The 25,094-nt window shown below is 47.4% G+C and overlaps 1 protein-coding gene across 19 annotated transcripts in view; it reads right to left on the reverse strand.

Annotated features, from left to right (window-relative positions):
* HSPG2 (heparan sulfate proteoglycan 2) overlaps positions 1–24,698 on the reverse strand; it is a 936,289-nt gene extending 911,591 nt beyond the window's left edge. For 16 of the 19 annotated variants that reach the window (XM_086921612.1, XM_086921611.1, XM_086921608.1 and 13 more), the window contains exon 1: positions 24,289–24,502. In XM_086921612.1, coding sequence (XP_086777738.1) covers positions 24,289–24,363 — 75 coding nt within the window. In that variant the 5' untranslated portion in view covers positions 24,364–24,502. Of the gene's footprint in view, positions 1–24,288 lie in introns of all 19 variants that reach the window. The other 3 variants (XM_086921606.1, XM_086921602.1, XM_086921600.1) reach the window with 2 other exon arrangements.
* Between the last annotated feature and the right edge of the window lie 396 nt (positions 24,699–25,094).

Consider the following 25,094-nt stretch of genomic DNA (forward strand, 5'->3'; position numbering starts at 1 on the left):
CCCACTCCACCCAGGCCTGGACGGCAAGGATTCGGTACAGGCTCACTCCATCCAGGCCTGGACGGCGAGGATTCACCACAGGCCCACTCCATCCAGGCCTGGACGGCAAGGATTCGGTACAGGCCCCCTCCATCCAGGCCTGGACGGCGGGGATTCGGTACAGGCCTACTCCATCCAGGCCTGGGCAGTGGGATTCTTCGCACCGTGCTTCTCTAACTGATGTTACAGGAAAAGGCACGAGCTAGGTGAGAAGCAATGCATTCAAGATGCTCAATGAGGAGTGAGACTCCCCTCGGTGCACGCGTTTCTCCATCAGACTTTGCTCCAGAGCAAGAGTGAAGATAAAGACAGGAAACAGTAATAAAGAAAGCGAGGATGAAAAGGAACTTGAACGAGTGAGATAAAGAGGAAGGAGTGCCTGGTGGAGGACTAAAAATGGCATATGATGGAATTAAGACCGCGCAGCCTTGGTATTCGGCACCCCGGTATTAAATAGCACTGACTTGTTAACAAAACTTTGGGCACCTTTACTCAGCCTTTAACATATTTAACACTGATTACCCTTCACTATTGCTACCCACGAGTGAGGTCTACTTATACTCTGGCTCACCACCACATCCTCCCTCCCGAGGATGATTTATTGTATGATTAGGCTAGCTTTTCAGCAACTCCCCCTACCGAAAGGGCAGAGGTGAAAGTGCAGTAATGTCCACTCACTTATATAAACCCTCTAGCCTCATTCAGCAATGAAAAGACAATTATACTACTCAGCCCACTGGCTCATGTACAAATAGCACGGACTGTTGCATAACCAAGGCCAATTTGCATACGGTTGGCCTCGGTCTAGAGTGTTATAGTAGACAATAAAATGATGGACTGGAATGTGCAGAGTAATTACGAGTGGCTAAGATTAATTCAAGCATTTGATCCATCACTTTGAAAGTTTCCTCTGAAGGGTGGAGACAGCATTACTTGTAATTTACACAAGTGACCTTACACACACACAGGGTCTGTCTAGGCCAGAAAAAAAGGCGAAGGCACCAAAATAAAAGAAGCCATCAATAGTAAATCATATAGCTAAAAAAAATGGGGCTCACATTTGCAAATCGGGGTGATTGTGAACCTGTAAATACAAGCGTACAGGTGTTTACCAAGGGGTGGGAAGACTGCATGCATGTGTGCCTGCTGCAGGCCAGGATTGTGGTAATATTAGGGAAATCAACAATAACAACCAACCCACAAAACCATAAATAGGCCCAAAAGCAGCCAAAAAAACTGCCACAGCCTAACCGGTCAGATCATCTATTCTAGCCCTGCAAGATTGCCCTAGAAGGGCAGTCTTACCCTTCTCGGGCAGGTGAGTCAAGCATCAGGCATCTCACCGACAAATTACTATGGTAGGCATTTAACAAATGTGCACAGCACTTGAAGTCTAAGGGTGCAGTGTGCCAAGCTTCTCCAGTCCTGAAACAGATCGTCCAGTCTAACCTGCCCACGTATCCCCACATGTGCCACAGCTGGCTATGCTCGTGAAAGCCGCCATTGTCAAGGGTGGAAAGAGGAATCTCTCCAAACCGCCCCTCATTCGGAAACTATCTGGTCTCCCACGATGGGAGTTCCAGCATAGCTTTTGGCAAAGCTCAGAATGAACTCAGCCTGAGAGCACACGCCCAGCCAGGCAGGCCTAAACAGAGACAAAGGACAAAGACATGGGGGTGGGTAATTATGGAGAAGAGACAGACTGGCACTCATGAGGCGGCAAGGATGACAGTCTATGGACACTAGGGGAGGGACAGAGAAGAAAAGACCTAAAAACCCACACGATGAGCAATATCCAAAGAGGCAAAGAATTCAGGCCAAGGGATTTTAAGATGGCAAATTCAAAGTTCGAACATACTGAGAAGAAATGTGGTAATTGTCGATCCCCAAAAAAAAAAAAAAACTTTACTTTTTACCTAAATAGGGCCTGCCGGGATATAATCGATTACATACATGCAGACATTCAGTCACATATTAAAATATGTACTGCTAATAATGCATAAGTCTCTGAGGGTAATCATGTGGCTGCTGGGCTGAGACTAGGATGAGGCAAAGATAAAGGAGCTCCAGTAGACTGAAGGCTGGGGCTCTGGTGGCTTATGGTGTGTGTAAGGCAATACCTCTTTTTGTATGGTCACTCCCAAGTTATTCGACTGATGCTGTTGGTTTTTCGACAGAGTGCTTTGATGCCCTCTTACCAGACCTCAATGCCAGTACCCTGGCCTCAAAGTCTATGTTGAATTGGCTGTACCCAATTGAAAATGGCTAACATACCTTCAAGTACCTAGCAAATGGTACCCTGGTAACCAGGGAATGTAAATAGGAGGGGTAATCGAGAACTTGCTGCACTGATTGTGCCACTCTAGAGGTCCTCAAATAAAACGAGTCCCCCAGTCCGCCACTGCAAACTGGTAGAGCAGTCACGCACTACTAGCCTTACTTTGCCACTGAAACCAATGACAAAGCCATCACTTCCCCATGTCATGTGTGTAAGTTACCCCTCTGAGAGGGCTAGCGAGCCATACAGGCATGGTGCAACATGTCACACAGGCAGGACATGTACTTTACATGTCCTGACAGTAAAACACTAAAACTACAGTTTTACTGTGGAAAGACTTGGTCGCACAACTGGCGAGTACAGGGCTACATGCTGACATCCTCAACTGTGCCAACTCCTGAAAGTTGCTACCAAAGTGGGCGCTCCAAGGTATCAGACAACTTGTGACATTAAGCCCGACTTGTATCCCCAGTCAAAAGTAATGTAACTTGTTGCATTGTGCAGCTTTAGCACAGCTGCTTCTTTGTTACATTTAACCCCTTCCGTGCGGCCGCGATTTCCCCCGTGTGCGGCCGCCGGACGAACAGGGGCGGGCCGTGACGAACCCCAGCCGTCATCAGCACACAAGCACCGTAGTGCATGACGGCTGGGGTTCGTCACCAGCATGGAAGGGGTTAAAACCCCTGCGCCTTCCTGGGCACACATGGAACCTGCTCCACTAGACTGTTTTCTGCCCTCCTGGCGAGATGCGCTAATGACTCGCAGGAAGGAGAACAATTAGGGATTGCAGGCCAGGGTGGTGCTACCTCCCTCCTGCTGGAAGCCACTTGGGTGTTAGCCCCAAAAGGCAGGCTTCAAAGGCGAAGCCGCCTTTGACAGGTAGATGTGTAGCACCAGAGGAGAACTCTACCCTACTGTTGAGGTAGACAGGCTGCCACAGGAAGCAGAGAGGGGAACCAATTGCCAAATCAGCTTCCCCAGGGGGCGTGTAGCCCAGAGGTGGGGCGGGCTAGTGAGGTCTGCAGACTAAGAGAGGGGTCTCGCAATCTTGGGAGTCTGCAGAATGGTGCATCCAGGGATAGCCAGATGCCATACTCCACAGGAAGTGGTCACCAGGTGGGTGGAAATCTGGTAGCCCATTGGTTACCAACTGAATCGTGCCCTCAGGGAACTTTCCGAGCAATCAAAGAGCGCCCCAAGAACCTAGATCTCAACTGACTCAGAAGAAAGACCAGAGGACTGCCCTGCTGCACAGAGGGACCATCAACGAGACTGTTAGCTAGCGGTGCGGTCCTTGTTGGTGCAAAGAGATAAGACTTTGCCTGACATGCCCAGTTCAGGAAGAATCTGTATCCAGAGCCCAGTCAAGCCAAGAGACTCCAAAAGCCAGGCACACAGAGTTGCACCCAAGTTCACTGAGCCGGGGAGCATTATTGGAGACTTGCTGGGACACCCAGAAGGAAAGTTATATACCCAGGTAGGGTTGGCCTGTGGGCGCAAAAAAATGGGTGACTGTTAGTCCAGTGGTAACTGGACTTCGGCCAGACAAAAAAGGACTTAATGGGACATCTACCCTGCAACCAGGACCCCCTCATCACCTTCGTGTACCAAAGAATCCATGCAGGAAGACCTCAGTCGACCACGTGGCATCAACAGCATCCTTCGAACATCTTCCACATCCTTTATCTCTTGCATCAGGACCACTCCATAGGAATCCATTGCAATGTGGATTAAGTGCCTGAAACTGTTGAAAGACTGCTCCTCCTGTGAAAGTAACTAGTCAGGAGGACCTGGCCAGTCCTCCTGACTAGCTGCCTGCTGGTGTTGGTTGCCCCAAATACTTTTAACTGCCCTCATTGGCATTTATCTACGTTTTCTTGAAAAAGTTTCTAAGTATTCCATTATTTGACTTTGCCAAGGCTGGTTCGTAGTTGTCAAATTTCTTTGATTTATTGTTGCTTGTATTTTTTTTTTTATCTCCTGATCCCTCCTTCAATTCTTTTTTGTTCTAGGTTTTAAATTCTTATAATACAGTCTATTTTTATCAATTGGTGTCGGATTTCGAGTGTCTTGTGTATTTCTTCTTTAGTTGTTTTGGTGCCGTTTAAATGCTTAACACTTGTTCCTTTGTGTAAGCTTTGCTGCTTAGTGCAACAGTTACCCTGGATTGGGCTGAAGGTTTGACTGACTAAACCCAAGGGTCCTAAAGGGGTTGGTAAGTGTTTTACACAGGGAGGTTGCACAACCACACAATATAATACGCTCTATTTCCTCACAGTATGGCTTCCAGTGCTGCTGTGGGATGACAACCTGAATGGTAGAGATGGGCACTGTTAGCACTTGCTGCATAAGACTGCATACTGTGGGAAGGCAATATTCTTTGGTGAGTGATGTTCAATATCTTACTTGAAAAACACAAAAACTATTTTTTTTTTTTAAGTCTGAGGTACTTGTACACATGTAGTCTGGTTAATTTAAAATAATGTATAGTACAGTGTGTATAGGGTCTGATGAAAGAATGTGCGTTTTTTGGATAATCTAGAGCGAGCACAGCTTGCATCACAGAACTGCTCATAAAGTCAATTTAGTGGGGTATAGAAAACAAAAAAGGAATCAAAGTGATGTTAAAATAGAATAAATACATCAAAAGCTTAAAATCAAAAATTGAAGAAAAACAGCATAGAAAAATCATCCAGACAAAATGAACAACGTTAGTTGTAATGGATTGGTACAAACAGGCAGGTAAAAGCCCCTCTCCAATCTACCCAGTTGGGCATCCAGCCACGACATAACGGAAAACACTAGTGGAAACACAACAGATAAGAAATGGCAAATCAGCAAGGCAGCAAGAGGGGTCTTGCAGTAGCACTGCAAACCCAGTTCACTGGAAAGTACCATGCACTTGTTTTTCAAAGCTGGTAATTCCCCTTTCTAAGAATCCTGCCCTCTCAACCAACTCCATAGCCCAATATAAGAGGCTTGGTTGCACCAACGTGGAGGTGCCTACGGAATACATGCCCAGTGGCTGTAAGAAGGGGGTAGTCATCAATAGTGCAGCACGTGCACGAGAGACACTATTAGGACTGCCTTTTCACAACCAACTAGGGCTTCTCGCTATACATTCAGTGTCAGGGGAGAGGATGTAGCCTTACGGCTAGAGCGTTCGACCTCAAAGCTGGGGAGCTGGGTTAGAGTCTCAGTTAATAGTCTAGGGAACCCAATATACCCTTGGAGGCTTGGGCAGTACTGTAAATAGTGAAAAAGACCTACAAGGGATTTTGTTTGGCAAAATACTTAAGTGATTCAGAAATAAATCATGGGGTTAGTCCAAACGGAACAAACACCTCGTTGTCTAAAGACAACAAATAGCAAAAAGTCAATTGAATAACACACGGGAAAACCTAGTAGTTTTGAAGGGATAGAGCTTATTTAATATATTTTTGATGCAAAAAAGGAGTACAAATATATAGAAGAATAAAATCATTCAGCAGAAAATCATGTAAGGAAGCAAAAATCAAATAATCCTAACAATACATGATTATACAACTATTCCAAATCAATTTGAAAGCAACAAATCTCTCAGTGAGAAAAAATAATGCTGCATGATGTAGAATTCCTATGGAAATAGAAGAAGTCGACGTTTCAGTCTGTTCTGCTTGAGTCTTTCAGACCATCTTCAGGACAAATGAATTATAGCGGACAGTAATGCTCTCTTATGTGAGAGAGAGAGAAATCCAATACAGGATCTTTGGTATTTTGTAGTAGCAAGAAATTGCTCTGATGGAGAATGATTCACTTGTCATGTACTTGTGTCGTCCGTAGTCTCGAGGTGGAGTCCGTAACGGCTTTGGAAGGCTGTTACGGACTCATCCTCGAGACGACGGACGACGCATTGAGACAGTGCAAATACAGCACTCTACAGGCTTTCTAGCTATCCACAGATTAATTCCAGCTGAAGTTAGTACATGACAAGTGAATCATTCTCTATCAGAGCAATTCCTTTTCAATCTGCTATAGGTAGTACTTTACATCACGCATCCTCCAAACCTTACCCAACCCCATTCTCCCTTAGTAGCCCAACTTTGAGGTGTTAGTGGCAGGTCGAACCAGCATTAGCTTTACTAACAGGTCATGTCTTGTAGCGGGCTGATTTCATCCAAACAGACAATACCTATCCCAGGATGGTGCCAAGGAACGAGCTTGGGGAGGGCTTCTTTAGATGTTTTAGATCTTCAAATAAGGACACCTGCAGGTGTAGCTGGATATTATCAGAATGCTGGTGGTTTCTTTTCACTTTAGAATTCCTTCGACAGCCCCTTTCTACAATGCACCGACAAAGTGCACCTGCAGAGGTATGCCCAAAACAAAACTGTACCGACCCTAGCACAGGGAAGGTTGCATATTGCTGTTCAAGCAGAGAGGCAGAACCCACCTGTAAAAGAATACTGTAAGAACCCCCACTCTGAGCACCCCTGCCCTCAGTCTGAAATAACCTACTTAATTTATCTTTACATGAGCTGCGCCTCCTGCTCCCAGCAAAGGGAAACTAAGTCTAGGGGTGCCTGTGGCAACCAGAGCACGTTTCAAATGTGCTTTGCAGGATGAGTTAACATTTGTCACAAAAAATGGAACATGTATTTTAAATTAAGAAGAGGGCTTGTAGCCGATACAGTCCGCTTAAAACCAGGGCGGGGTACGACTGGGAAGTTTGGTCGCCCTAATCATGTGGCATCCTAACACAACTTGACGTGGAACTCATATCATATCTCATTATCTGGTGCCGATTGGCAACATAATGTACTCTATTAGGCCTCCGTTAGACCAAATAGCCACTGTAGATCAGTTCATGCAACCATGGGCAATATTTTCACTGTTGGACGGAGATGTTCCAAGGTTCCTATGAAGACATTTCAAGGGGAGTTGCATGGCACTTCATGTGCAGCTCTTTGTGGTCACGGAGTGAACTATTTCCTCGTTCTGAGAAAATTACTGCACTAAGGACTTAAAATGCACAAATCTACAAGATCAGTCACCTCAGAGGTCGGTTAATCAAAAACTGCCATTGTAGGCATCGTTACGGGCTAATTCTTTAGGATACCACCGTGGTCGGGCATGCATCATCACACATTGCAGGTAGGGCAACTTCCAACACGAAGTTTGTAATCTGTTAAGTGTATACATCAGGGCAGAACTTGGGGGTACCAGTGTCCACCCACTATTTTCACTGGGTGGACACCATCTATGCTGCACGAAGTGGGCCACACTGAATTATGATGAACTTGTCTCGGTGTAATTTTCAGACACTGGGGCACATTCAGCAGGACCTGCACCTTGTCTACTTTCCTTTCGAGAAGCAACTGTGCAGGCGGTGAGGGGCTTCAGTGGCGTAGTTAGCCCTTTGGCCGCCAGTGGCGGTCCCTGCGTTTGCTGCGCCACGACAACCGCATTGTAGAGAGGAGGCGATTGCTGCCCCGAGGCAACAGGTAAGTGCGGCCCCAAAAATCGTGTCACCCGGGGCCGACCCCCTTCCCCCGCTACCATACTAGTGGGCTTCATATTTCAGACTCCAGCTGGGCCCATAACAAAGGACAATTAAGGGGCCTTCAGGGCTCCTTTTGCTCTACTACCCTGCCCAGTGAGCTATCTGAACCCTACACCTAGATGCAAATGCAAGGGAGGGGAAACCAAGGCACACAGCTGGTTATCACTTCCCATATTCTCTAGAGGCATGCTTACTTTGTTCAGTCCCTGTATATAAGAGATATGCATGCACTGTACGAATGTCAGATGTGTTGGTCTGGTACAGTATCTACACATAATTTAAATACCACTATTTTGTTTTGTTTCTTTTATATCCCTACTCATCCCAATGCAGGGTGTCAGACCCCTTTATATCACACATACACATTATATATTGACAAATCCTATAAATGTGTAAATCATAGTACAAGATGTGGGACGTAAGACAGTGAGGGTTACAAGGTGTAGGAGTCACATGTCCTTCGTAGCTTGCTGTGCTATATTAGAAGGATTACAATTTATGAACTGGAAGTCACAAAAGAATCTGTGTTAAAAGGAGTAACTCACTTATCTACATAAAATAAAAAATATGCCATCTGCATGTTAGGTGATTTACTTTGCAGGAGACACATTAACCACCTACACTACTTTGAATCAAAACTGGGACTAGAAAAAACACAGGTCGTCCAGGCAAATGAGTTACCCTCCAAAGTTATTTTACAATTATTATAATTTCCTAGGATTCACTGAGCACACAAAGATTACCGCAGCAGGTGCCTTAACCCCATAAGATATTTTAAATTGCAGGCTTTGCAACCAATCAAGCAGAATAGATTTACTGCTACGTTTCCTCTCGTTGCCAACTTCTTTGTGGCAAAGCTTTTAAAAATAAAATGTATAAATTGAGGCCTTTATTTTGCATCTGGGGGTGCGTCACTTTTTTGCACAAACCAGACAAAAAATCTCATTGTTATATCCCATATTGCGCTCAAAATGTACTCATGATAGACCTGGGAAATGTGTGTGAAGTATTAAGATGTAATGTCACTTCTTGTGATGTCACTTACAGTGAGGTCATGCATGGGTTGTGATGTCACTTCCTGCGATGCAGTGATGTTGCGCTTTCATGTAGCCCACCATGAGGCCACTTCTAAACTGCCTAACTTGGTTAGTCCCTCCAATTCGTTTTTTTAGGACTTGTCCCCTGGTACACACATAGGCAATTCACACACAGAGAGGCCCGATGGCTCAGCGAGATGAACGATTTTCAGATCACTAGGTGAAATCTCAGCCAGGGCGCTCTGCCTTTTATCGTTCCGAGGCTCTAATACTAAGGACTATTAAGGTTGCTAATATTATCCCCAGTTACAGCGCATAGAAGCGGCAGTACAGAATCCAGCGCAATTATATCAACCAAGTCTTCAATCCATGCACTCACTCCCAATCCACTCGTGTGCAAACCCACTTGCAGTACCTAAATTCCTGCCTGTGTTTTACGGCCCTGTGCTTCTGGGGAAGGCCCCTGGAGACGGACAGCTCGTTCGGCCTCACTGGCGATGATCCCCCCCCCCAGCCTCTGAGGAATGCACTCTCACTTTCCATGGTCTCTAACCTGCGAGACATCTCTCCAAGCCCCAAGGCGGCCGCACGCCTTGCCTCGCCGTGCGGGTGCAGACCTGTCCTCCCATCACTAGCTGTCGGAGCTCAGAATTTCTCATCAGGATCCTGAAATCCACTGGCTGATGCGGCGCTGGACGTACTGGGTGGGGTCCTGTTGAGAAGCGCCTTTACTCTGAAATTAGCAAAAATACAGGAGCCCTTCAGCCCCATTGAACTAACAGGAGCCTACCGAAAAACGCTGCTGCCCTGTTTTTTAATAGACCATGCTGAAAAGGAGTGCTGGTACTGTCCCACTAAACGGAAATGCACCATGCCGAGAAGTACTGCCCCACAACAAAGGAATCCCGTTGAAAAGTTCTAGTGATGTCCCAATAAAATAAAAGATGTCCCGCAGAGAAATGTGGTACTGCCCCGTTAAAAGAACAGGAGCCCTGCTGAGGAGGGCAGGCACTCTTCGATTAAAGGGACAGGAGCCCTGCTGAGAAGGGCTGGCACTCTTCGATTAAAGGGACAGGCGTACTGCTGAGAAGGGCAGGCACTCTTCGATTAAAGGGACAGGAGCCCTGCTGAGGAGGGCTGGCACTCTTCGATTAAAGGGACAGGAGCCCTGCTGAGGAGGGCTGGCACTCTTCGATTAAAGGGACAGGAGCCCTGCTGAGAAGGGCTGGCACTCTTCGATTAAAGGGACAGGCGTACTGCTGAGAAGGGCAGGCACTCTTCGATTAAAGGGACAGGAGCCCTGCTGAGGAGGGCTGGCACTCTTCGATTAAAGGGACAGGAGCCCTGCTGAGGAGGGCTGGCACTCTTCGATTAAAGGGACAGGAGCCCTGCTGAGGAGGGCTGGCACTCTTCGATTAAAGGGTCAGGAGCCCTGCTGAGGAGGGCTGGCACTCTTCGATTAAAGGGACAGGAGCCCTGCTGAGAAGGGCTGGCACTCTTCGATTAAAGGGTCAGGAGCCCTGCTGAGGAGGGCTGGCACTCTTCGATTAAAGGGACAGGAGCCCTGCTGAGAAGGGCTGGCACTCTTCGATTAAAGGGACAGGAGCCCTCCTGGTACAAAACAGCACTTTCCTGGTAACGTCTTGCGATGTGCCGGTACGGTCCTATTAAAGAAACACGATACCTGCTGAGAGGTGCAGGAATGCCGAGGGAACATGGGGCCCTGCGGAAAAGTACCAATACTGTCCCAATAAAGTACAAGATCACAGCTGAGAGCAGCTAGGACCGGTTGCATGGAACATAACATGCTCCGGCTCAGCGCCTAGAAGTGCAGAGTACAACAATCCTCAGCGCAGGCACTGTGTTTATGGCTCGACTTCATTGATTTGTGTTTGTGAACTTTAGAGGCCTAGAACTGGATAAATGAGGCCTTGCCTAGAGTGACGTGTCCAGGTCTGGTCCCTCATCTGCAAAAGGACGAGAATGGATTGGAAACAGCACAGAATAAAAGGTACCAATAGGGTTCAAGGTCAGCCTAAGAAAGGGCATGTAGAGATACAGGCGTATACCGATGTAATGTGGGAGAGATGATGACGAGGACAGCTATGCAAAGAACACTGAGAAAAGAAGCATATTCCAGAAAACAAGTGGGTCCTGAAAGAACACCGGAGGGTGGAGGAGCAAGCAATCTAGCACAAAGAAGTGTTTTTTGGAGAAGGTGATATGCCTGGGAGACACTAAAGGGCAGTTACAGTGCAAGGGTAAAGACGGGGCAAGATTAAGAGCAGTGTTTACACTTTCAGTGAACGATTAAATGTTTCATGTAGGATTCGTAAAATCTTCAGCTTTTATACCGAATGGCACCAATACGAAGCTTAATGGCAATTCTTTTTATCGATCCCTGGAAAATGGTGGTCTGAGTCATCCCTGACTGAAGTGAAAGATTTGCACTGCTAAATTAACGGTTATAAGCCTCTTCTCGCTCACCCCCTTGCAGGTTGTGAATGCATATGTCCCCCACTCAATGAACACGCCGTTTTACATGCGTTTGTCGATTTATTTTGGGTGCTTTAATGAGTGCCACGCGCACGCGCTGCAGCTACTTTGGAGCGCTAGTTTAATAGAAACCCTTGGAAAGAGACTCTTTCTGGGTGGTGTGCATCTTCAGATAAACATGGTCAAAGTGTCTCACTCCTGGTCAGAACTGTATTTTCAGCTTCGTCCAAAAGCCTCCTCTTCCCGGGCGTTACCTTTGTGTAAGCAGCCTCTGTCCCCATGTTTACTGAAAAGTCCCCCGTTTCCTTAGCTGGGCCCAGGGCAGGAAAGGGAGCCGCGGCCAGGCACAACACCAGGAAACTGCCCTAATCTGTGGAGGAAGGGACACTGAAGCCAGGGGGCACCAGAGGCCGAGACTATCGCATATGCAAACACGAGGAGCAGGGACCGGGGGAGGGCGCGCGGAACAACAGCTGCCCAGTCTCAGATAACCTCAGAGAATTGTATCGGTAACACACGGCACTTGCGTCACTTCCGGCTGGCTGACTCCAGGCTTACCGCCCTTCCGCAGGTGCCCCTGACTGGGCAAACGGACCTTGTGAGCAATACGTCAGCGTCCCACAGTTCAGTGCCTTTAAGGAGGCCTTTTGTTCAGCCATTCATTAACCAACGTTCGGTCTTCGTTACATTTTCTATCCTTGAAGGTTCTTTTGCGTCTCCTGCGGCCGACGGTCTCCCCATAATCTTTTATACCCTCGTACAGGGCAAGACTTGATTGTAATGTACTCGTAGGGCCTTTCCGGCAGTCTTCATGCTTTGGTCTGTTGTGTCTGCATACCCTGCATAAACTCCAGTGGCTACAAGTCACGGCCTGGGGCTCCAAAAACAGTGCATCGGGCCAGGGCTAACGCCAACCAACCAGTCACCTAGGTACCATAAGGAAACTAAAATCTTGCCACCTCCCTCCCTCACCAAACCCTTGCAAACATGCAGCCCACCGATTGCCAGCTGCATGATGCAACCCAAGCATCAAAAGATGTATCTATGCACAGGATTCTGTTAACCTTACACCAAAAAAAAAAAAAAAAAAAAAAAGGAGAAGATAAGTATGCATGATACAAGAATAATAAATAATAACCACAGCATCGTCGTCTAAAGCTCCTTAGGGACAACACTTATTGGTGTGATCACTGTTTGTCACTTGTGTTGATCCTTCTTTGTTTTGAGTTTTTGTGTCCCCCCCTCCCTATGCTCCGCCCCTTGCGTGGCTACGCGGGGGCTTATTGTAAGCAGACCCGATGATGAAGCGTGTCACACACATTGTGTGTGAGTGAGGGCAGTTTTTTCAAATAATTTTGATTTTTCCCAGCCCTGTGTCTGTTTGATTTGAGTTTTTCTCTCCCCACCCCTCTATCTGTTTTCACAGTCCAAAGCTCCAAACATCAAACCAACCCACATCACTCAACTAGAGGCTTTCCTTCTAGTTAAGAGCACATCCGCGAAGATACACTTTTCTTAGAAAGGTTCAATCTGTCAACAGGAAGTTAAAGGACAACGCAGAAATCCCTGCTGCATACTGTGGGTCAATAAAGTGCACCGGCACAGATCTGTGCAAATCTCCATTAGCAGTGCTGCTAGAAGGCAACGCTTCAACTCGTGAAGTGAAATGGGTCTTCCTGTATTGGAATACCACTGGCTAGTGGTGCATAGGTGAGCACAGTCCCCAGATGGAAACCTACAGAGTGCATAGTGTGCCTAGTCCTGGGTAGAAACCCAGGAGGCTCAGTGCCGGATAGAAGACCCTACAGTGAGCCCAGTGCCTGGAGGCCGGATAGACACCTACAGAAGCACATAGTGATCCCAGTGCCAGATGGAAACTACAGCTGTGCACAGAGCCTGTATAAAAACGAACAGATGTGCACAAAGAGCACAGTACCAGGTTTGAAGCGTACAGACGCACCTGGAGAGCTCAGTGCCGGATGGAAACCCAAGAGGCTCAGTGCCGGATGGACGACACTATGGTGAGCTCTGTGCCTGGGGGCCGGATAGACCCCTACAGAAGCACAGTGACAGTGACCCCAGTGCCTGATGGAAACCTCTGCTGTGCACAGTGAGCCCAGAGGCATATAAAAACGAACAGATGTGCATAAAGAGACCAGTACCAGCCTTAAAAAATACAGACGCCCATGGCGAGCGCAGTGCCGGATGGAAACCGGCAGGTTCACGCATCCCAATGCCAGCCTGGATATCACGTGACATGCACAGTGAACCCAGTACCGGGCTAGAAACCTACCAACATGTACATGGAGCCCGGGATGGCCCGGGAAACCCACTGGCATGCACGTTGAGTCACGTACCCAGGTGGTAATCTACAGACATGACTGGAGAGCCCAGCACCTAAGTGGAAACCTTTAGACAGGGGGCACCAGCCTAGTGCCCAAAAGGAACCCTGCAGACACCCAAGGGGGTCCCAGTTCCATTGAGGTTCCACGTGCAGTGGGACACTGCCTGTCGCTTGCCAGCTCGGTTAGCATTTCTTTCAGGAAATCCCGCAGTCACAAATTTCCTCCGTTTTATGAAGAGAACAGAGCTTTACTTGTACTAAAGTAGGCTCTTTTGTTCTTTGATTGAACGCCACATCTTGCAGGCTAACATTTTTGCTAATCCGAAGGCTTGTGTCAACTTGACATGAGAGAATTCCCAGAGCATTAGGGAATCCTTGCTGAGTCCGCCGCCCCCCCCCCACCACCTCCCCAAGGGCCCGCATTCCTCCACCCAAATCCCCAGAAATAATCACGGACACCTTAAGGCAGCCATTCAAAGCATGAGAGGCTGCAAGAAGTAAAGTACTGACTGTGGCAAGCATTAGATTACATGGGACACAACCATGAAGCGGCCTCCACCCACCGCTGCCATTCCACTGAACACACCTCTTCAAGCGGAGTGGGAGATTACAGGGTAAAAACATTAGCCTACCACAAACGTCTCAGCTAAAAATGGAGGCCGAGCTGAAGACGCCATGTTTGATCGCTAGCACAGTACTAGATCCCTACACATGTAATGAGAGCGTACACCCCTTCAGACGATATCCTACAATAGAAAACTGTAAATCATCCATTAAAGTCAGTTGGTTTCAAAGCTCCTGGTTTTTAACCCAAGACAATGTTTAAAGAAGAGGCAATGTCCAACTTTCAGCGTTCACAAGGGGAAGTTACTCCTAGTCTTAGATTTACATTATTTTTTCCTTGTTAGAGCAACCGGCAATGACAAACATTTTTGATAAAGGAAAAGACTGGTATCATAGCATATATGGCGTGCAAGTTTTCAGCTTTATGTTCGATTTAATAACAAATCACAAAGTGCACAAGTTTTTATCCTCATCCTTGATGCAATAAAATACCACAAGGTGTGCAAGATCCAAACCTCATTCCTGTTACAATAAACTATAACGTGTGCAAGCCTTCGTAGTGCAATGTCATTTACAATGCATAAGCACTCCCAGCTGTATGTTCCATTAACCAATAATACCCTGCTATATGATGTTCAAGGTCTATGCATCATCCTCCCTGGAAAAGTTTTAGCCTACTATATGTGCATGTCTGCAAGCAGTCAGCCTCGTGCATAATATAACCCTTAAAAAAAAGTGTGCACGCTCTCTATGCAGTGTGCAAGCTTCATCATGTAAAATGCGTGCATAGTCCCGGCCCCATCAGCATGGATCAACATAGTAACCTATTATAAAGTGTGCAAGCTCCGAGTATCTTGAGCCCCGGAATAATATTAACCAAATAGAAAGTGAGCATGCTTACAAACTGTCCGAATCACAAGTGATATAAAAGCCTCCTACTGCAAGCCCTCAGCTTCATTATCAACATACTCATCCCTGGAGAAATAATCTACAATGTGTGCAAGCTCCCACCACCACCACCATCATCATCCCTGGACCATCATCAATAGCTCACAAAAAGATGTGCACAGTCACAGCCCTATCCTCCATGGATCAACAATAACCTACTATAAATTCAGCAAGGTCAGAGCATCTTCATCCTTGGAATAATATTAACCAAGTTGTCAGCATAATGCATGCTATATTAACCTCCTACAAGGTGTGCAAGCTCTCTGCTTCCTCCATAGAGCAATATATATTTCTAGCAGGTGCGCAAGCGATAAGCATCCTTCCAAAAGCAGTAATTATACAAGGTCGGAAATCTTCCAACCGCGTGCCTGGAGCACCAAAGGCTGCCTACAATGTTCGCAAACCCTAGGCACGACAATTTCTGGAACATTAATAACTTAAAACAAATGTAAGCCCTCCCTCTTCCTCACCATGACCTCCAGAACAGTATTAACGGTCTACGGGGAACAGAGGCTCTCAACTTCGCCCCATAACAAGAATAATCCATGAAAGGCGTGAAAGCTCTAGGCCTTGTCATTCCTGATACAATAATGAAAACTGCAAGTTGTGCTATCTCTCAGCATCATCCCTCGTGCATTGACCTACTTACTACAAGATATGCACCTCTCAACCTCGCCACTGGAGAGTATGACCAACTGCACGATGCTGGGGCTCCCAGCCTCCTCTTCCCTGATGTCTCTAAACTCACTGCCAAAACAATGGGGAAAAAACTACGGATAATTGCATTTACGTCCACCACTCTTGAATGTTTACAAAGCAAACTAAATGAAACTTGTAGGGTCGCTACTTTTTTTGCCCGCCTCTTCAGCAGATCCTGATGTGAAGGTCTATCTCCCTTAAATGTCTCCCGCCACACATACCCTGAAGGCCTTCTTGTCCGATGCTACCCTGCGCACCTTTCCTGACCCACATTCAAACCTGTACACCCAACAGGGAGCTCATGTTTGGTGCATTCATCAATGCTTGGTTTGCTAAGTGAATGAGTAACTTGGGCGGGGAAGCTTCCCTGCTGAGTCTCTGCAGGCAGAGGCCACCTGCTAACCCCAGCCTGCAGCCCAGCTGATCGCTGTTGGATGTAATAAGTACCTGAGTCAGTGCCTGCAGCGTTAGTCTAGATCAATTACTCAGTGGCCACGCCTCCTTGCCCCGGTCATTCTGCGTTCCATGTGGACATGTCTACACCTGCCCTCCCTGCTTGGACATTAAGGCAGAGCAAAGAAATAATCCGTGGGTAATTGACAACATTTCAAAAATATGTAGGGAATTTATAAAAGGTCGCAACATCTCCAGGGCAAGAAAAAGTTGGCAGCAGGAAAATCTGTGCTTCAGATATGGACGGCCTTGAATGATGTGAAGGTATCGGTAACAAAACAGTTCACTAGTGCACACAGCACAAGTGATCATTGGTAGGGATTTGTCTCAAAGACCAAGATGGAGGAACACAGTGGAGATTTCTGGATGCACGTGTAGACCTGAAGTTTCCATTGAGTTATCCTGTATGATTCCACCCACCAGCCGGGTTCCGTTAGCACAAACCATTAGTTCAGGCAACTTGCAGCCCTCTACAACTGTCCTACAACTTCTGAATCCAATATTCAAATGAAAATGCTGTCATAAGCCAGACGTCACTAAACAGTCCGACTGCTGTACACTACATGTAGAATCAGCCTGTGAGCCCCCATATACCTAGAGTGCGGGGTCCCAGAGTTGACAGGGTCTGTATTCCATTATATAGGTAGTAGTCAGGGCTTTAAGTGGGCCGGGTCTCACCGGGTCTGAGCATCAGCAGTTTTTCAAAGGGGGCCCCGAAACAGATCTCTATCGGGCTCCATTTTGTGCCTTGGCACAGGCTGCCGTTTTTTTAGCGTTATAGGGGAAGAGAAATCCTTTAAAGAGTCATTTTTTCTCTGGATTTCCCTTCTCCTTTTGAAACTCAGGAGCAGCAACATTGTCGTGGTGTCACCTGGCTTTAAGTGGAAGCTTTTTCAATATTATATACACAAGCCATAGTTGCTGCTTATTTATCTTATGCAACAAACAACCATTGACAAAGCCAGTAGTCCTGACTTGTTGTAGGTATGAGGTTACTTGTTCTATCATATATCTGGATGCAAAGACAGAAACTGCAAAATACCAGTCGGGCGGCACACTATGCTAAGCACAGATTTTTAGCTTACATGTTTTAAGCTACGCCCTTAATTACATTGGCCACACCCCTGAGAGAACCCCAGTTTTTTCATCCCACTTAAAGCCCTGGTAGTAGTGTAGAGGACCAGTCTAGACCGTGCTACCTCAGTACCCCAGGCAACAGTCACTTGGGTGTAAAATCCATCTGTAGGCTTTTATTTGACACTCCCGGTCCAGAATAAGCAGCTCTGAAACCCACCCACACCCAGCTGCTATACACCATCAACTGTCTATGTGTAAAACGTATCTGCAGGATCGCTTTTAGGTCTAGCCTAAAGACAGATTTGCTGCTTTGCCAGCCTCATGTAACCAAAACAATCTGTGGATTAAAAAAATGCCTGTATAAAACAGATTTATTGAATAGGGGGTTTACCCAAATATAGTCACTGGGACCTGGGCTAGCTAAGTACCCAGAGGAAGGGGTCCCAGCATGAGTAGGAAAAAATATAGATAATAGTAAAAAAAAATTATAAATCACAAAGACATTGAATCCATCCACATTGTTTTAATCACAATGGGAATGTATACTGAATATACTGGGCATTTGAACAATAAATAGACAGGTGGTTGAACCGTGCCCCAGGGAGGGAGGCGTGATCATGCGAGGATTATGTGATGGGGGGGAAAAAATTTAGTGACAGTACAATCAACCAATTGAAACCATTTGGTTGGCAAAGTTACATACTATGTACAAAACAAAAGACCATAAGTTCAAATTATATATCAAAACAAGTCATACTCCACATAGTTCAATCAATGAAAAATTAGGGTGTGAAGTTGATGTTCAAAAGCAGGCGGTTGTCGACGTTTCGACCCTCGAAATTACGCAGGTGGTAATGCTATCCTTGCAGGGGGGTCTTCATCAGGACAGAACACGGGACAGGCAACCTTGGTGGTATAGAGTCAAGCAATGGAATGTTTGGAGGAAGCCTTTCGCTGTGTCCAATAAATGCGTTTGACACGCGTTCACCAGTCGGGGATCCGGGAAATCAATGGTCCAACGGACAAACGATTATCAAGAGTCAGGCACCGAGCTAATCTGGCAATGAATTCCGCTCGAGTTTGCCGGTGTATAAAACAGAGGCGTTTCTGATAAGCCCTCTTCATCCATTGGTCTACTCAACTGTCATGCACATATTGCTCCAGTCGCCCAGAGCGTGCAGTAGTTGGTCACTTCAGTCCTCGACTCTCTTGCTCTGTGAATGAAGACATTTTGATTAATCGTGTGTGCTTATCTGCCTAAAAAAGTGCACTTTCCTGCTGGAGCGACAAAACTTGGACATGCCACTTGGCAATGCACAACTATGTCCTCAGGTTACAGTAATACAAAACCTGCAATACCTTTTCTTTGCACCCGTATGGATCATAGTTGCCCGTAATGTGCATTAAATCTAGTAATGGTTTCTGTATTCTAAGTACACTTGCCTGCTAGGGAGGCCCTGCACAGTCCTAGTAACATTAGAGACACTTTTTTTATTGCAAGCATATGGCCACCAGGTTTAGGTGTTTTTTTTAACCTTTTGTGTCATGCACTTGTAATTTGAAATAAATTATTGGTGTACCAGCATAAGGCCAGACCTCCTGGCTTTGCCAATGCTCGTCTCCTAATTGAAGGTGAGCGTTCGAGAACAGACCAGCTCGTACTCCATCTCACAGCCGGAAGTCCACAAGTCCCTTTCCGCTGGGGCGGTGGCAGCCGCTATGAGGTCACAGGACCCTCCTGCCGCGCGCGGCCGCGTGAGTGACGGGTCTGCGGGCTCCTCTTCCGTTTGAAGGTGGGTGTCCTAGAACAGCCCTGCTGCCCTGGAATGCCCAGCCTGCTATTTTTACGGCCCCTTGTTATTCTGAGGTCCCGGCCGAAATGCCTCGAGAAGCCGGTCAGGTTTAAATTTGGGCACAGCATTGCAGCAAAGACAGAAACCAAACCGATTTCAACGGCTCCTACCATCCGGACTTATAGTGGGGGCAGAGCTTTTAGTGGGATGAAAAAACGGGGAAATTGAAATTTCTGTAGATGCTCAAAGGGAGTATTGTTGCCCTACTCAATGGTAGGAATTTTCTCAACGTTGAAAGGATTAATGAGCGAGCTGGCCCTGCCGTGAATCTATGGTGTGGCCTAGCTCTTCCAGTGGATACAGCAACACTGAGCAGCTTTAGTCCCAGCACCGAGAGCAAGCCAACCCCCCCCCCCCCCCCCCCCCCCCCCAACGAGCTGTACTGCAGCCCTAGGAGTAAAGATGCCCTGAGCTCAGAGGAGCGTAGATAGATGCCAATCACTCTGCACAGGAAGCAGCAGGACCCTGCCAGGCCTGTGAACTAAAACTCAAAACACGGTGGTCTCTACACGTGGGAGAATGCTGATCAGCCCCTGCAAGCAGCTCATCAGAACGGACAGTCATCTTCCAGACGGATACCTAAGAAGTGGCAACTAATGTTCTGTGGAAACCCCTATAATAGGCGATTAGCGATATCAAGGTAGCATTTCATTACCACACACCAGGTCAGAGAGCTTTTTCCTGCCTTAACCCACCCTGGTTCTGGCACCCTCAGAGGAATGCTAAGACAAGACAGGAACATAATTCACGTCAAAATGAGAAAAGCAGAAATGGCGAAGTAAGATGCATAGCACACGTGAAAGTTCCAGCTTCTAACAAAGAAAAGACCTGGAAAATGAATTTCCTTTTTTAGAGCCAACATTTTTGGGCGGAGTAGGCCTGAAGCCATTCCTGGCCAACCAATTCCAATAAAACGCACTTGAAGAAGAAATGTCACACAAAGCACTGGCACTAAATGCAAAGGGTCCCAGATCAGCCCTTCCTTGGATATCAGGGTTCACGGATCCGGTCTTGGTACCTGACCATCCATTCAACTTGATGCCAAGTGTCCAAACAAAGCCCTAAGCTTGATGTACATTTTTGTAGACTGATCCTGGCTGGACCCAATAGTCTCAAGCATTTCCATTCACAGGACCCCTCCCCCCCCTTCCCCCCCCCCCCCCACAAGTTAACGACCCATTCCATGTCGGTGCTGGAAAACAAACGCAGGATTTGCAGGCAAGCCACTTCTCTTGGGGCCAAGTTTAGTAGGTTGATTCCTTTGAGTGTTTCACATTTTGGACATTTTCAAAGCTACAAGTCGTTTTACTGACAACGAATGGTCACATAGAAAGGCACAGTCAACATACAAGGTGCTAGATTGTTCATTCAATTACTAAAGTAATGGATGTGCCCCACTCCACACTAAAAGCCACAGTGGGTAGCAAAGATGTTCCATTGGACTCAATTCTAAAAGATGCAGCAACTACAAAAGAAATTGAATTGTTGGACTGAGCGCAGAGCAGACGGGTAGGGTTGCAACAAAAGACATTAAATTGTTCCATGCACTTAAGCCTACAAATGCGTGGTAGATAAAGGAGGTACTTGACTGTCCAGAAAGGTTGACGGGCGGAGAGCCATATCCATGGTGTGGGACTGCATGGAGCGCATTAATAAGAAGTGGATACACAGTGTTGGATTGCACTGCAGAGCTAGTGGATACGCATGGTGGTGGATCCATGCAGTGACTACAAGGGGTGGCTGTCTGTGCTGCAGAGCTGATCGGTGCAGTGGATACACATGCACTGCATTCATAATAAGTGGGTACAAGAATGTTGTATTGCACCTTAAAGGTCATGAGTGCAGTGTAAACACAAGATGTTGGTCTGCACTTAGGCGCTGGTGGATGTGGACGATACGCAGAGTGTTGTGATGTGAACAGCGCATCAGTAAAGACTGGAATAAGGAAGTGTTGGATTGTGCCACAACTGGTAGGAGCAGCGGATGTACGAGACAATGCAGAGCTGCTGGATCAGTGCCAACACAAGGTGTTGGATTGTGTGAAGTGCATTAGCAAAAGTGGATACACACGGTGTTGGAGGGCGTGCAGTGCATCAGTAAAAAAGTATGCACAAGAAGTTGGATTGAGTCTAGAGCATTAGTAACAAGCGTAAAAGCGAGGCACAAAGAGTGGATACGAGGAGTTGGATGGAGGGTGGAGCTTTAGTTTCAAGTGGATACAAGGAGTTGGATGGAGCTTTAGTTACAAGCGGATACAAGGAGTTGGATGGAGGGTGGAGCTTTAGTTACACGCGGATACAAGGAGTTGGATGGAGGGTGGAGCTTTAGTTACAAGCGGATACAAGGAGTTGGATGGAGGGTGGAGCTTTAGTTACAAGCGGATACAAGGAGTTGGATGGAGGGTGGAGCTTTAGTTACAAGCGGATACAAGGAGTTGGATGGAGGGTGGAGCTTTAGTTACAAGCGGATACAAGGAGTTGGATGGAGGGTGGAGCTTTAGTTACAAGTGGATACAAGGAGTTGGATGGAGGGTGGAGCTTTAGTTACAAGTGGATACAAGGAGTTGCGTGGAGCTTTAGTTACAAGTGGATACAGGAGGTACAAAGAGTGGATACAAGGAGTTGGGTGGAGCTTTAGTTACAAGTGGATACAGGAGGTACAAAGAGTGGATACAAGGAGTTGGGTGGAGCTTTAGTTACAAGTGGATACAGGAGGTACAAAGAGTGGATACAAGGAGTTGGGTGGAGCTTTAGTTACAAGTGGATACAGGAGGTACAAAGAGTGGATACAAGGAGTTGGGTGGAGCTTTAGTTACAAGTGGATACAGGAGGTACAAAGAGTGGATACAAGGGGTGGAGCTTTAGTTACAAGTGGATACAAGAGGTACTAAGAGTGGATGCTAGGAGTTGGGTGGAGCTTTAGTTACAAGCGGATACAAGGAGTTGGATGGAGGGTGGAGCTTTAGTTACAAGCGGATACAAGGAGTTGGGTGGAGCTTTAGTTACAAGTGGATACAAGGAGTTGGGTGGAGCTTTAGTTACAAGTGGATACAGGAGGTACAAAGAGTGGATACAAGGTGTTGGGTGGAGCAAGTGGATACAGGAGGTACAAAGAGTGGATACAAGGAGTTGGGTGGAGCTTTAGTTACAATAGGTACTAAGAGTGGATGCCAGGAGTTGGGTGGAGCTTTAGTTACAAGTGGATACAGGAGGTACAAAGAGGGGATACAAGGAGTTGGGTGGAGCTTTAGTTACAATTGGATACAGGAGGTACAAAGAGTGGATACAAGGAGTTGGGTGGAGCTTTAGTTACAAGTGGATACAGGAGGTACAAAGAGTGGATACAAGGAGTTGGATGGAGGGTGGAGCTTTAGTTACAAGTGGATACAAGAGGTACAAAGAGTGGATACAAGGAGTTGGATTGAGTGCAGAGCGTGATTTACAAGTGGATGCAGGATGTGTGGGGGTGTGCCACAGAGCTGGTGGCTGCAGTGGATACACACAGTAATAGTTTGCATGCAGTGCAATCGAACCAACTTAAAACACAAGGTACAACCCGTGGACGCACAGGGAGCTGGATTGCATACAGTTAAATTACTGCCGCCACCAACTCCACGAATAGCGAAGTCCAAGGGGATAAAATTAGCCAGGCAAAGAACAGGCACTGGAAAAACCCAGCCACCACACAGAGACCCACTCATGAAGAGCGGGGAAACCTAAATCCGGATTTTCCGTGCTAAAGGAAAGAAGACAGCAAGAAGTGAGGTACAGACAAGTCTCAGAAGAAACAGAGCACAAAGATCTGCCAATCCGGATCCCAAAACTCTCCACAAACACACTTGGCGACAAACCCCAGATTTAGACACAACATGCCAGTCCAAACTGCTCAAATCTGCACAACTTTCACGGTATTTGTTTTTGACCCCAACGTTTACAAAGGTACTTTTTATCATGCTTTTGATAGAAGCTTTAGAAATCGCGTGCCAGCGCCGAGGTGGACTCTTCCCCTCTCTGATCCGAAATACAGTTCAGTCTTCCCAAACTTGGCAGGCACCAACCTGACGGGACATGCACGCACTGCCAGCCTACATCTTGATTTGAGACTTGCTGAGCGCTGGCATGCCACGAAAGGGCCTCGGGGCGTATTCACCTCAAAACAAGTGCCGACTACGCACGCCCAAACAGCTCCCCAGAATTGTAATCACCTTCGGGGCACAAGCTTTGCCCTACCATCAGACGACCCTCCCGCCCCCAATAACTGCAACGACCGGCCTCGGGTCGGAGGGCTCACACAGGGATCCGAACTGCAACGTAGTCTGGCTTCGAGGTCATAGAAGGGGTAGAAATTAGGTAATCGGCCAGTGGAGGCACTGTAGAATATAGTGCTACAAGTGGACTTCAGGCAATACGATGGCGCTTTACAACACATTCTGACAAATGCATGCTTTCTGGCCTGAATTAATTCTATGCAACAATCTATGCCTTATGCTCCACTGTCTGAAGTACATTTTTAAACACCAAGTGAACAATTAGCCAGAGAAAATCTGAAGCAATATTTTTGCCCCTTGACTTCCACGCGAGTTTAATTTTTATGGGGGCGGGGACGTTAAAATGGTGGTGGGTTAAAAAAAAAGTCTTAGAAACATTCAAATTTTCGACTTAAAATGAGAATTTACGTTCCTATAGATTGAGAGAACGTGTAGACAAGGTACTCGAGTTGAAGGGACGGGTGCTCCGCAGATGCACGCTGTCCTGCCGGGACCCCCAGAAATATTTACGATTCACTCTATACGTTTAAATAGAACGTTCAAGTTGTACTGGGACTGCAACGTAAGGGAACCCGCAGATCAACGTGGACAAGTTGAGAACTCTTGGCATGCACCCCCAATCGGCGCCCGCCTGCCCCCACGTGGACGATGCCACCCCCCAAAAACAGGGCCACATGTGGGCGTCACTTACGTGGGTGATGTGCGCCAGCAGCAGCATGCACAGCAGGGGTCCGTGTAACCGCGCCAGCACCTTGCGGTGTGCCATCCTGCACCTCCCTGGCAGAGCCCAGTCCAGCCCTGCTGCTCCGGCACCCTCAGAGGGAAGGGACTCGGTGGAAATCAAAGTCCTCCTCTGGCAGCCCGGCTCCCGCGGTGTCCTCCGGGGCTCTACCGCGCTGCTTCCCTCGCCCTAGCGCTCACCATGCGGGCCCCGCTGCTTCCAGGCGCTTTCCTCAGCCGGCTGGGTGGGCAGCAAAGGGGGGGAAGACAGGCTTCTCGTGCTGTTTAAATCCAGGCTGCAGACAGCCCTGACTTGCTTCCTACGGCTTGGCAGCACGGACTCAGAGGAAAGCCCGGCCTGGAGGGAGCCACCCCTTTCAGGGGGCAGGTCAGGAGGGGTTTGGGGGCGGGGCGTGCGTCTGATGTCTCCTGAGGCGAGGACGCCAGAGTTATGATGGAGGCTTCCCCTGGTTGAGATTTTAGCAACTGGGAAGAAGGCTAGGAAGGCCGGTGCTCGGGGTTGGGACTGCTGCGGTGAGTGAGTGACATTATAGAACCTTCAATAGGCCGGTAGGGCCGGGGCAGGGTCGCTCACATGCCACAGAGCGAAAGGCCAATAATGCACTAAAAATACAGGGTAGTGGGGATTTGTTCACACAGGTAGCCTGAGGTAGGCAAGGGTAGGGTGACCACTTGGCATGGGTGCACATTCAGAATGGTGAGTGTGAACATTCAGGACAAAGCGTCAAAATTCAAGACAACAATTCAGGCAAAAAT

The sequence above is a fragment of the Lissotriton vulgaris genome, chromosome 5 (genome assembly GCF_964263255.1).
Source record: "Lissotriton vulgaris chromosome 5, aLisVul1.2, whole genome shotgun sequence".
NCBI lineage: Eukaryota > Metazoa > Chordata > Amphibia > Caudata > Salamandridae > Lissotriton > Lissotriton vulgaris.